This window comes from Haemorhous mexicanus, chromosome 11 (genome assembly GCF_027477595.1).
Source record: "Haemorhous mexicanus isolate bHaeMex1 chromosome 11, bHaeMex1.pri, whole genome shotgun sequence".
Lineage (NCBI taxonomy): Eukaryota > Metazoa > Chordata > Aves > Passeriformes > Fringillidae > Haemorhous > Haemorhous mexicanus.
Window position 1 is genome coordinate 3,627,009 of NC_082351.1, and position 13,677 is coordinate 3,640,685.

At 46.1% G+C, this 13,677-nt stretch overlaps 1 protein-coding gene across 3 annotated transcripts in view; it reads left to right on the plus strand.

The window, feature by feature from the left end:
- Positions 1–13,677, plus strand: part of IQSEC1 (IQ motif and Sec7 domain ArfGEF 1) — a 287,396-nt gene that overhangs the window by 123,512 nt on the left and 150,207 nt on the right. For all 3 annotated transcript variants that reach the window (XM_059856069.1, XM_059856074.1, XM_059856070.1), the window contains exon 3: positions 413–499. In XM_059856069.1, coding sequence (XP_059712052.1) covers positions 413–499 — 87 coding nt within the window. The remainder of the gene's footprint in view (positions 1–412; positions 500–13,677) is intronic.

Here is a 13,677-nt window from a genome sequence, read left to right on the forward strand (position 1 = left end):
CCTCCTCATGCAGAGCACTGTGCATTAATTCCACGACCAGAGAACAGCCTGACTGGTGCAGAGTAAGGTGCAAGCCTAAAGCTTCATTTCCACAGGGATTTTAACCCTCAGTGTTTCAGCTTTGCCTTCCTTCCTGTGGCAAGGCAAACCCCAAGCCTTAAATTGGCATTTGATCTTAATCCTGCAACAAACCTATGATTGACTCCTCACTGCAACAGCTCCTCACCGTCATTGTGGTGTGTGCATTTAACCCTGGCACTGTTCCCCTCTGTCCCCCAGATCCAGAGCTGACAGCTGTGCCTCAAATTTCAGTTCTTGTGAGTTCCAATATCCTGTCAGCACCTGCCTTCCCCTCAAGAGCCCCTTTCTCAACAGCTGCTGGTTTGACTTTGTGTTTTTCCTTGTGTCGTAGGTCTTTAAATACTCTGCACCAGTTTTGCTGTCCAGCTCCATTGTACCATTCCCAGCTAGCTGTCCCTGCCACACACTCAGAGTACAGGTAAGAGTAGACATGCTCCACCCTCTGCTGCTCTTTGGAGGGAGATCTGGTGCTGCCATTTGACACGAGACAAGCAATAGTTGCTTAAGTTTTAAAAGGAAAAAAAACAAAAAAAGAATATTGGAATAAATAGCCAATATTTTTGAGGTCTTGTAGGGTAGCTGTGGATAGAACCATCACTACAGTGAGTCCTTCTCTCAGGCACTCTGGAATTACTCTGTAAAATGAGTGTCATGTGCTTTAAGGGGCACATCCCCCCTGGGCTTGCAAGGGTAGGGAGAAGGGAGGCGCAGGCTGAGCTCTCACGTGACAAATACACTGAAATATTTATATAATTTATGGAGTTTATTGATGTTGTCCTGAGCAAGACTTTTTTTTCACCCCTGCCAGTAGCTGAGGAATTCATCCTTGTGCTTAACCCTCTGAAGGTTAAAGGCATGGACCTGCCCAGGGCTCAGCACTGCCTTGGATTTGAGTGAAATAAGGGGGTTTTAAACACATCCAGGCCCTGAATACACCAAAAATACACATTTTCCAGCTCAAATTGCTTCTTTTAACATAGATGCCTTTACTATCTATGTGTTCTCTTTGATCCAAAGCAGAGAGCAGCAATTACATCCCATAGTACAGTGTATTGTCAATGCCAGTGTTTATTGTAACATCTTAGAGAAGCATCAGGGGGCAGCTAGTCTCAGTCATTGGAAATGTGAAAACTGTTAAAAAACTGTGCATGCCATGGAAAATATTGTCTTGAATTTTTACTTCTGCTATTAGCAATTAACTTAGTGATAATTGCCAGCTCATGAATAATATTAACATCAAAATATTGGAAGCCTGGTGCTGAAAAATCAAAATCACTTTGCACGGGTAATAAGGAAAGACAAAAGCAAACAATGAATCCTAAATCTGTAAATGCATAAACATATTTCTGGTTTGAATATTTCATCCCCTAGTTACTTCTATCCATGCATGCTTGGATTCACCCTGTTGGTTTGTGTTGCAGCATCTGTTTGTGTGTTTGGTTTTTTTCTCCCATCAGAGCCCTTCATTTATTTGGTGGTAGTGAGTCCATAGTTGAGTTGTAAGACAGCTCAAATTCCTTTGGTGAGGAGCAGGGTCTGAAAACTCTTAGATTCTCTGCTTGCTTTTTAGTGAGCCTTTTAGTTTTTCTATGTCCTTAGTTGATAGTGCTTTAATTTTAAGGACCTTCCTGTTGGGATGTTGATGGGAAAACCAGCTGTTCCTTGAATGTCTCAGTGTCTTGCTCCACATAGGGTGTTATCTTTATCAGTGATATTTCTTCTGGAATTAAAGCTTAGAGCAGCTAAACTTTGTGCTTGAAAAATCTGAATTTCTTTGGGGTTTTTTTTGTGCAGTGAAGACAGGAATTCCCTGCTCTGGGGGTGTAAAGCCTGTGCAGTTTCAAAGTGCTGTGGGACCTCCAGCTGATGGTTCAGGACTGGGGAGTGGGAAGGAGCTCATCCCTGGCCTTGTTTGCTCTCAAGGAGATTTGGGCTCAGGGGAGACCTTATGGCTCTGCACAGCTCCCTGCCAGGAGGGGACATCCAGGGCAAATGGGGCTCTGCTCCAGGGAACAGGGACAGGAGGAGTGGGAACAGCCCCAGGCTGGGCCAGGGGAGGCTCTGGGTGGACATCAGGGAAAATTCTTCACTCAGAGCTGTCCAACCCTGGCACAGGTGCCCAAAGAAGCTGTGGGTGCCCCTGGATCCCTGCAAGTGCCCAAGGCCAGGCTGGAGAGGGGTTGGAGGGACAGTGGAAGGTGTCCCTGCCTATGGCTTTGAGGTTCTTCCAACCCAGACCAGAGACCAGTCTGGGGTTCTGTGAACAGGGGGAATATGGAAAAGCTGCAGCCAGCTTCTCCCAGAGGCAACCAAACCAAATTGCAGTAAGGAAAATTCCAATTAGACACAAGGTAGGGAGTGAGGGAATTTCACCATGAGCTTGGCCAAACATTGGAACAGAGGCCAGCAGAGGACGTGGGGTCTCTGTCCCCAGCCACGCTCAGGTCAGTGGCACACCACTGACTGTACCTGCTCTGAGGAGGGACTGCACTGTCCACACCTCCACCAGTCCCTCCTAACAGAAATTATCCTTCACCCCACAGCACTCTCTTCTTGGGAAGGATTAAAAGAGCTGCAAACCAGAATATTTTAGTCTATAGGATTGAATTTCAAATTACACTGCAATGTTTATGCTGTCCCTGCTCACAGATGTGCTACTGTGCTGGAGCCAGGCTGTTACCATTATCCTCGTGGCAGGAATTGGTTTGGTTTGCCCATAATTTCAATTTCTGAAGTTGTTAAATCCAAACTGCCATCCCCACAACTGTGATCTCTTAGTCAAGTGCAAATGATGCACCTGGTTTTGTGCAGGACCTGTACATGGGGATCCCATTGCTGTGAATGAAAATGAGCTACTAGAGCTCTATCAGGATTGGGCTCTGCATTCCTACATACACATGATGGTATTAAATTTAGCTTTTAGTCTTCCCATTTATCAATTTATAAATAGAAACCATTAAAACAAAACTAACAAACGTGGATGCTTTGGTCTGGCTGCAGTTTTGAGGCTTTATTTAGAAAATACACTGAGGGATTAATTTTGTAGCCCAGAATTAAAAATTAAATTTGCTCTGAAAGAAGCAATTAATGAATGCACTACAGTGAAATCTGGAGCATCTCTGATTTGCTGTTAGCTAATTGCTGGATGTTTTATTCACTCCAGCAGTTTTATTTCTAGTCGAGACGATCTTTGGCATCTGTTTTGAATCGTTAATAGGGAAATAATGCATTTTTAATAACTGCAGCTATTGAAGTAAATCCCTCACTCATTTTACAATGCTCAAAAGAGACAGAAATAATACAAGTTATCTTGCATTCTCCTATTACAAGGGAAATCTTGGGAAGCCTGAGCATGTTGTGTCCTTCCAGCTAGATGCTTGTCTGGGTTCCAGTTAGCCCATATGCCTCCTATGCTTGCTCTTTTTGGGTTATTTCTGTTTGGGAATTAAAAAATAGACCAGCAATGTCTGTAGCTTGGCTTCTCTGACTCCCTTCCCCTTCCTGCCTCCCGAGTAGAGCCTTGAAAACAACAGCCTCTGGTTGGAAGCTGCAGGTTCCAGGAGCTGCTCTGAGTTTGTCAGAGACCATTGGAATGCAGATTTTATATCTGGTGTGAAGAGCAAAGTAAAGGAAGTGTGGAACACCCAGAGAGACTTCCAAAATAGAAATCCAGGTAGTCCTGTACTTCAGCTGCTGAGCCTCTAGCTTGATCCAGCTGCAACATCATCTCAGAGACCTTGCAGCTGGAGCTGAGCAAAGCCCAGAACCAAAATGGCATCTGCAGAAAGGGAATTTCATCAGCTCTGTGTCCTGGCTGAGGAAGTTTGTTCACAGCATTTTCTAAACATGCTTTCTATGGCTTTAAAATGACAAAGAGTAGGTTTAGAATAGATATGGGCAGGAAATTCTTCTCTGGGTGGGTGGGCAGGCCCTGGCACAGGGTGCCCAGAGCAGCTGGGACTGCCCCTGCATCCCTGGCAGTGCCCAAGGCCAGGCTGGACACTGAGGCTGGAGCAGCCTGGCACAGTGGAAGGTGTCCCTGCCATGGCATGGAGGGGCACTGGATGGGCTTTGAGGTTCCTTCCCACCCAAACCAGTCTGGGGTTCTGTGACACATCCTTAGGCAAACTTCAGTCAGACCCTCAGCCCATCTGTGCAGGAACCTCACACACAGCAAAATTCCATGTACAGAAGTGCCCCTGCTCGGGATATCCAGCCCTGTTCCTTTCTGCCTTCCCTGTGTGGGTATGGAAAGGCTGATGTGTGCAAACTGCAACTGTGGACAGATTTGCTTACCACTAATGTCTGAGCATCTTTCCATCTGATGTGTTTTTTCATAACTGTGACTTCCTCATCCTGATTTGCATGAAATGTTGGCTGTCACTCATTCCTGTCTCCATCCACTCTACCTTCCATCCTTCTAATCTCAAATTAGATGCCCTTATCATGTCCAAAGACCATTTTTTAAATTGTGAAGCTAGAGATTTTTCTTTTCTTTTCTTTTCTTTTTTTTCCCCAGTGAGACCTGTGAAAACAAAATGATAATGCAAAGGATGTTATAGTACCAAAGAAATCCCATCATTTTCTTGCAGTCTCTGCCTGCTTAATGTTTAATCAGCACCTCTGGGAGGTAAAACCATCATTCTGAAAATACTGTACTTGTGTGAAATTTTAATGTGGAATCTTTGTTTCACCAGGTAATGTTGGCTTACATGCAACAAACCACAGTGTGGACAATGATAGAAAGATTGATTGTGCTATTTCTTTCTGTCTGAGCCCCTGGGAGGCTTTGGAGCTGTTTTGCCACCATAACTGGTTAACACAGAGGCTCCCCTGCAACAATGCTGAGCTTCCAGATGCTTCCATCATGTATTTGAGTGGTTTGGTTTTCCTTAACTCTTCTCAAGAGCACAGTGGGGATTTTTGCACACTAACACAGCCAGGGAAAACTGGGAAATAGCTGATACCTCTAACACAAAAAATATCTCTTTATAGATAAATGTACTTTGCAACTCTCCGTTTATTTTTTCCCACTGCTGGGCACTATTCTCTTCCCTGAGACACCAAGCAAATACTTCTTGTGTCCTCCCTACAAACACCTCTGGAGACATCCCACACCATGCAGCAGAGCCCCTGGCCCTGTGGCAGGTGCCAGTCAGTGCTTAGTCCCAGGTAAGGACATATCTGAAGGAGCTACACTTCAGAATTCTTTTTAGTACTGATATGGCATTTCATATGTAATATGCATTGACATTTTCTACCAAAAAATGTTGAATAGGGATCTGATTTCTAACTGCAGTTGCCTAGCTGTATACCTCAGCCTGTTTAAGCTCTCTCTAGAATATGCAGAGATATAAAAGCTTGGTGGTATTTTAATTCTCAGACTGAGCAAAGGAGCGAGAGCAGCATGGCCCAGACCAGCAGCACGTTGCCCAGAGAGGCAGGATGCAGATGGACAGAGCAAACCAGATCCAAACTGTGACCAAATCCTGCCCCAAGTCAGTGTGAGGTTCAGCTGATTGCATAAGGCATCTGTGCTCAAACCCTATGGCAAGGGAAAGCTGGCATAATTAGAGTAATACTTGTAATTTTCCACTTGATGCCTACGTGATGCAGGGAGTACAAATGGTGGATTGTTCCTGAGCACAGTCAGGAGAACTGGCAGAACAGCCTGAAATTTGGTTTGGGATTTTCTTGTTTTCCTTCCTTCATTGTGTTCCTTTCCATCCTCCTCCTTTAGCCTGTTCTTTACTTTAAAGGAAGTGGCCCCTTGTGGTTGTGTCACTGGTTCAGAAGTGGCTGGAGCCTTCTGCTAGGCCAGCATCTCCTTCCCTGCCATAAAGCACTTCCAGCATTACAGATGTGGGTATTCCAAACTGCTCCTGCCTCATGTGGCACCATTCATGATGCTGGCAACTCCTCCTGGAGACAGAGCTCTTCCTCACCCCTGGGGAGGGAAGGGGGTGGGGAGCAGACCTGGTCATCACCAGGAATTCTGTGTGTGACCCTCCCTCAGAGAGGGGATGTATCTGTTCTGCATTTCCAGTAGAATGTGGGCAGTGAAAATACCTGTGGGAAGTTCTGAGCATGTTAAAAATAAAGGGGCCTTGGCCACATTAGGCTGGGTATGTAAATGACAGCCCAATGTAATTTTTCTAATGGGAAAACCAGAAGTGGCTCTTTCAAAGCAGGGTTTTTCTCAGAGTTTAAGTCATCGGCGTTGGCCTTGGCTCGTTGGGCTGTTCTTCCCTTTGTGGAGAGTCCTGTCTCTGAGATGGAAATGGGTTAACTGGGTGGTGCCTACAAACAGCTCACAGTATTTGTGGATGTGAAAACAAAAGCAAACAGATTTCCAGCTGAATTTTCCTAATGCTGCTCCCTGTGATTCTCTTCCTCTGTCTCTTTTCTTTCTTGCCCCCCTCCTTGGCAGGGAGGATAGTGTCCTGCACCAGTTCTGCTGCCCACCCTCGGGCTCTAGCAGCCCCTCCTCGAGATGACAGCGCAGCTGGGCTCTGCTGCAGCCCCTGCTCCTCTGCCCAGCCCAGCTCCTCTCCTCCCTCTCTGTGGGCATGGACTGGCACTGCACACCTGCCCTGGGACCCCGTGCTGCCAGTCTGAGCAATGCCTCCTCTCCAGGCTCCCCACAGCTCTCTCCTCCTGCCCAGTGCTGAGGACACACTCCAGCTGTGAACAGATTCCTCCAGCGCACAGTTTATTTTGAGCTCAAATAAATGGTACCATAAGCCCTGAGGTGTAGTGTGAGTTTTGTTGCTATCTGGACGTGGCTCTGTGGTGTGGAGGGCACAGCCCAAGGGGATTTTTTCTCTGCCAGATGTGGGGTGGGAGGGCAGCTGTTGTGAGATCTCTGTTGGGCTGGTTTGAGTTTGTTTCAAGGTCGGGCAAACACCACCATGGGATGTTTTATGGATGTTGCTGCTGGAGATGAACCCTTCTTCCCTTCCTTGGTGCTGGTTCTGAGGAGCCAGCACCTTTCTGTTGTGGCAGCACATCTCTCTCCATGCCTGCTTCCATCCTAAGCTGCTTTGAGCTCTGTCTTCTCCTTTCCTTGGCCTCCATGCAAGGCTTGGATCAACCAAAGGTCGCTGCTCACTGCTTCTGTTGCCTCATCAGTGAAAATATTTCTCTCAAAGCTGTGGTTCAGCTGTCACTGAAGGAATGAACTTGCAGCTGCACAGCCCCATGACTTCAGCTGGAGAAATGAGATTGTGTCCATGGGTGTCCAAGTCCCCACTGCTCACAAGGCTCTTGGTTGGTTGCACCTTTCCAGACACATCCTGTGGCTCTAAAATAACCAGACAATTTCTGCTGGTTGGGTTTTCCAGCTTAACCAGTGCAAGCAGATACAGCAGAGAACAGAATTTCTCTGCAGTGGCATTTACTACCCTGAAAATAATGGGGAAGAAGGACTGGGAGAGGGGGGCAAAATCTTAAATCTGTAGTTGCTGTCACGAGGCAAAATATTGCTCCCCACAGTCTGGGGCTGGTGTACAGGCAGAAGTGGCTTGATGCAGGTGAAAAGCAGGAATTTATTTGTACTTGTGTGTGGCTTTGAGGATGGGATAAAAGGAGAATCACCAGGATCAAGGAGGGAAGAACTGTGAAGGCAGCTTGAGGCTCTCTCTCATCTTTACAATGTGCTTTATTCTCCCCAAAGGAATCTCCAAAAATACAGAATACAGGTTATTTGCTCTTCTGTGAGGTTTGATCCAGTGTCTCTGTCCTGTCTGTGAAATGTTCCCTTGTGCTTCCCTTGGCTGTGACTGTGCAGTGTCCAGGCCTGGGCAGGGATTTGCTGGCACAAGAATAATCTGCCTTCATGATTTTGCAAGTTTTTCTGCATCATTTCTGCTCACTGCTCACACTCTGTGGCTGCTGCTGTGCCTTGGTATTGAATGTTCTCAGTTTCACACGTTTCTTAATCACTTTTCATTATAATATAGAGGAAGAACACTCATTCCCACTGTAGAATTTCAAAATAATGTATGTAAAAATAGTCTAGTGGCTTACTGCAGTTCATTATATCCCTGGAATATATATCTGGAATTATATTCCCTGGAATATATATATCCCTCTGATGTTTACTGGGCAGAGCAAAACACTGAAATGTTTGAACACTGCTCACCATTTGGGTCTTTTACTCTGTAATTAAGTTTCTCAGAGTTGCTTCCCAAAGATGGAAACAGCAGGAATTTCTGATATTTTGACTTGCTTATCTCCCTCCCAGATGTAAACAGTGATTACCACTCTCTCCTCAGTGAACTGAACTGTGGAGCACTGTAATTATTCCCTGGCAGAGGGGAGGGTTTGTCCAATCTTTCAATGAGTACCTTTTATCTATTTGTGCAAGGGAAAACAAAGAAGCAAGACTGATTTAATCCTGCAAATTCAGCCCCCCAGCCTGAAGGGCCAGCGTTGATTACCCTGGAAGTGGCTGCAGTTAATGATGAGGCTCAGGAATAAATGAAGGCAAAGCCTGCCCAGCACTATTGGCTGTCACAGGACACTGGCATGGGGTGTTTCTATCCAGTAGTTTTCCAATTAAGAGGAAATAAGGTAATTAGGGGTTGCTGGGATTTGGAACAGTTTAAGTTTGTAGCTGTAGTAACCCTGAATTGTGGCATTTTCTCTTCAGGAGCACACAGAGAGCTGACCTTCCCTGCTGCAGTGGAAGCCAGAAATGCAGGAGTAAACATTTCCCTCTTTGAATAAATCATGGCTGGCTGAATAAAACATGCTGTGCATCCCTGGGTTTAGCAGCAGAGGCTGGTAGGGGCTCTCTTAGCTAACCAGAGTTAGAAGTAGATGACCTAAAATGCTGCATGCTATTATAAAACAGGGAAAGGTACCAGCAGAAAATTATAAAACAGGGAAAGGTACCAGCAGAAAAATTCTCCTTCCTGGGTGAATTGCACTGTTTTTGTGAAGCGTGAAGGCTGCCTTATTGTGCATTTTGAGATGGAAGGTGAAGTAGAAATGGCATTTTAATTTTTTTCTTATTTTCTCCTTCCATGAACTCAGAGGGCTTCGAGAAGGCTGGTGCTCTGAGGAAGTTCATATGGGAAACTTCTCCTTCAGCACTTTAGACACTTGCACTGTTTAGGATCAGGCTGGTTTGGTTTTTTCTGCAGTGTGGAGTTTTCCTGTGCAAACATATTCAGCTCTTACGTGGTTTTGCCTGAAATAGGTGTGTGAGACTCCAGCTTTGCACAGCAACCACTGCCTTGCTGTTATTTTCTGTGCATGTGTTATTTTCTCTCCTTTAACAGCTGTGGGAATTCCCTAACACAGCTCAGAGCAGTGTGTGGACACTGGGCTGGAACGGGATGGATTTTTGTGCACCACTAGATGGAGCAAAAAAAAAAAAAAGAGCCCAAACCAAACCAGTTCAACTGAGATAAATTAAGATATTCATCTCTCAAAGTAGATTTTAACTAGCTGAATGAAAATGCTGTGTAATGTAGGAGAAGGAATTATCCCCTGAAAAATGCAGCAGGGTGTAGATCTTAGCACGGCTGCAGTCAAGGTTTTCAGATGCTCCCTTAGCCAAGCCAGCAGCTGTGCCATGGAACAGAGATTGCCACCATTCCAGGCAGCTCAGGACTCGTGGGGAGTTTGAATGATAAAGTGATTTATGGGCAAGGCAGCTCCATCCTTGAGCAGTGCCCAGGGATGGCAGTGAATGGAATGGGATGATCAGGGGTGGAATGAAGCAGCACAGGGACATCACTTGAGGTCACTGGTGAGAGGTCTGGACTTGGAATTCCCTGCTTGGAAAGGCTGAGCCCCCTCTGGAACCCCGCGAGCCACAGTTTTGCAAGCGGAACAGGAACATTTGCATTCTGGAATATTTAGTTGCCAAATGGCCCATTTGATGTGCAGCACCAATTCCTTTTTCACCTGGAATGCTGAGATGGAGTGGGGAGTCTCAGAGAATCCGACCCCAAAACCACAAATCCCAACATCCGTGGGAGCCCGAGCTGCCTTTGTGTTGTGCAAGGATTGCGTGCGGGTGCTGATAGAATTTTTTTTCTTTTTTTACCTTTTTTTTTTTTTTTTTTTTTTTTTGCAATAATTGACTATTTCCTGGCGTGGGGGCTAGAGGGAGCTCCAATGCAGCCTTCCCGGAGCTTTCCCGGTAAATCACTGCTGCCGGGCTTCATCCTTGGAGCTGCAAAGGAGGGAGGAAGCCAGCTCCATTCACTTCTGCACCCTGTGAACACTAAAGATGGGATATCTATGGATATCTATGGATATATATCCCAGGATGCCCTACAGTCAATGTCATTTATATGTTTTATAACAGTTATCATAAATGTTGTCTATAAATTTTATAATTATTACCCTAAATAGGCTGTTTTGGTTGTGCCCCCACCATTCTGGAGTGCAATGCAGGATGTGTTCCAGGGAAGGTTTGTGTTTAAAGCCGAGGAAAAGCCACAGGGGGTGTGTCACATCCCACTGTCACTGGTGGCTGTCTGGGAAAGGCTATGAGAACAGGACAGACACACAGCAATACCTCTCCTAGGCTAGTAGGTCTTCCAATAAAGAAATTGATTATTAAAAGGTATGAAACAATATGATTCTATACTGCTAGATGAGCATATCTGCTGAAAATCAGCAGAAAATCCAGGTTAATTGTGCTACATCTACTGAAGTAATGTATAATAGCTAATGGTATCACACCTGTATTTACAAGGTGTTTGGCATTCCGAGCCTTTCCCCTCAGTTTTTGGGACATGGTTTATTGTCATGGGGGTGTTCAGCTGATATTTGGACTTCAGATCTTAAGAGGTTTTTTCCAACTTCAATGATTCCATGGTTCAGCTGGGTTTCCCATTTTCTTTTAACTCCCCAAACTGCAGCAGCTGCTCAAGGATGGGAGGGTCCTGTCAAGGAGGGGCTGGGCTGAACAGCACTGGGGGTTTATTCCCATTCCCTGAGTGTTTATCCTATTCCCTGGGTGTTTCATCTCATTCCCTTGGTATTTTATCCCATTCCCTGGGTGGTTTATCCCACTCCCTGGGTGTTTTATCCCATTCCCCCAGTGTTTATCCCATTCCCCCAGTGTTTTTTCCATTCCCTGGGTGTTTTATCCCATTCCCTGGGTGTTTATCCCATTCCCTCAGTGTTTTATCCCATTCCCCCAGTGTTTATTCCATTCCCCCAGTGTTTATTCCATTCCCCCAGTGTTTATCCCATTCCCCCAGTGTTTTTTCCATTCCCTGGGTGTTTTATCCCATTCCCTGGGTGTTTATCCCATTCCCTCAGTGTTTTATCCCATTCCCCCAGTGTTTATCCCATTCCCCCAGTGTTTTTTCCATTCCCTGGGTGTTTTATCCCATTCCCTGGGTGTTTATCCCACTCCTTGTGTGTTTTATCCCATTCCCTGTGTGTTTTATCCCATTCCCCAGTGTTAGTCCCATTCCCTGAGTTTTTATCCCCATTCCCTGTGTGTTTTATCCCATTCCCCAGTGTTAATCCCATTCCCTGAGTTTTTATCCCCATTCCCTGGGTGTTTTATCCCATTCCCTGGGTGTTTTATCCCATTCCCTGGGTGTTTTATCCCATTCTGTGGGTGTTTATCCCATTCTCTGGGTGTTTATCCCCCTCTCTCCCCCTGCTCACCCTTCTGGCAGAGGGAAGGGACTCTGGGGCTCAGGATGAGCCCGGGGTTGGGACAGGGAGCTTGGGACTCCAGATCCTCACTGGAATCAGGGATCCCTCCTTGTGCTGAGCTGCCACAGATGGATGGATGAGGAGAGGCAGAACTGCACTGAGTCCATCCACAAGGAGAAATGCCATTAATGACTTCAGGGAGAGTTTTTCTGGCTGTGTCTGGATCCTCTCCAGCCTTCTGCTCCCAGCCATGAGCTGACCTTCTGTGCCCCAGCCCTGCCACCACCCAGCTCCCTGGCTGTGACCCAGAGCTGTCCGGGCACTGACCCTCCAAAGAGACCCTGGGGACCTTCCTGGGGATGGGAGGGACTCCTCACAGTCAGTTTTGGTTTTAGAACACTGCAAGGTCAGAAGAAGAGAGTAACTGTGCAGCTGATGTGGAATGAAACAGAATCACAGCATGGGCTGGGCTGGAAGGGACCTGAAAAATCATCCTCTGCAAGGGGCAGGGACACCTTCCCCAGAGCAGGTTGCTCAGGCCCCACCCAAAATATTTTGGTTCCATAGTGAGTGCAAGGCAAACATTTGGGGTTAAAGTTTCTGTGATATAAATGTGCTGGTGTGGGAGGGTTCCACAGACCCTGATACTGAGGGAGCTGGGGTTGTTAGCCTGGAGAAAAGGAGGCTCAGAGGTGAGCTTGTCACTCTACAGCTCCCTGAAAGGTGGCTTTGCTCAGCTGGGCTTGGTCTCTTTTTCCAGGCAGCAACTGACAGAACCAGAGCACACAGCCTCAAGCTGTGCCAAGGGAAATATAGGTTGGATATTAGGAAAAAGTTTTTCACGGAAAAGAGATGAAGCTCTGGAATGGCCTGCCCAGGGAGGTAGTGGAGTGACCATCCCTGGGTGTGTTTAACAAAGCCTGGATGTGGCACTGGGTGCCATGGCTTAGTTGAGGTGTTGGGGCTGGGTTGGACTCGATGATCTTGAAGGTCTCTTCCAGCCTGGTCATTCTGGGAGTTCTGATGAGCAAGGCTCCCTTGTTTGTGCCCAGCTAATACCTTTATGTGTCATTCATGTTTTCTCTCAGTCATTTCTGTAAAAAGCTGGTGTTGCTGTTTTCCCTTTAGACCTGAGATTTGAGAAGATTTTAAAATAATTATCTTTATTTGCTAAACAAGCTGGGAAGCTGGAATTTCAAATAACCAAAAGCTGTTTCCTTTGGTTTACGTTTACTTCCCATATTCAAGTGAAAATGTACAAAACAATATAGTGAAAATATGTCCCTTTCTAATTTCAAGTGCTTCAAGCATGTCCTTCCTGTTCTTACCCATTCAAGTATTTAGCCTTTTTTATGTTATTTGTGTGCTCTTTGGCCTTTAATGATCTTTGGCTGATGCATTCCTAGAACAAATGCATAAAATCAACCCAATTTATGACCCGTTAATGTAAGCATTTTATCCTAAAGAAAGTATGTCACATCTCATTCACCTCTGAATTTTTTTTCCAAGCCAATCACTGGAGCATTGCACACCTGAAAATGAAATAGCATTGAAATCCATCTTGCTCTCTTCAATTAAATTCATTTTTACGGAGGATTCAATTAGTTGTAATTGCTGCTTTACCCAGGCGTTTGCCAGGGGCTGGGGTGGGGAGATAATTAATCTCGATCAGGAAGTGTTGCTCCAGTCATTTTCCCTGTCACCCAGCGAGGGCTGTCATTAATCAGGAGCTGTCTCCTGACTCGGGGGCTCTGCCAGTGCCGTCCCTGCCGAGGCAGATGGCCCTGACAGACCAGGTTGTGTGCTGGGCTCAGGCTGCTCTCGTTAAAGTCACTTCAATCCTTTCTTAGGGTGACTCTCAGCTGTGCCCACCACTCTCAGGAGTGCTGGAGGTACCTTCAGCATCCAGCCTGGGGATGGGGTGCTCTCCACATGCCTGGAGCTCTTCAGGACATTATT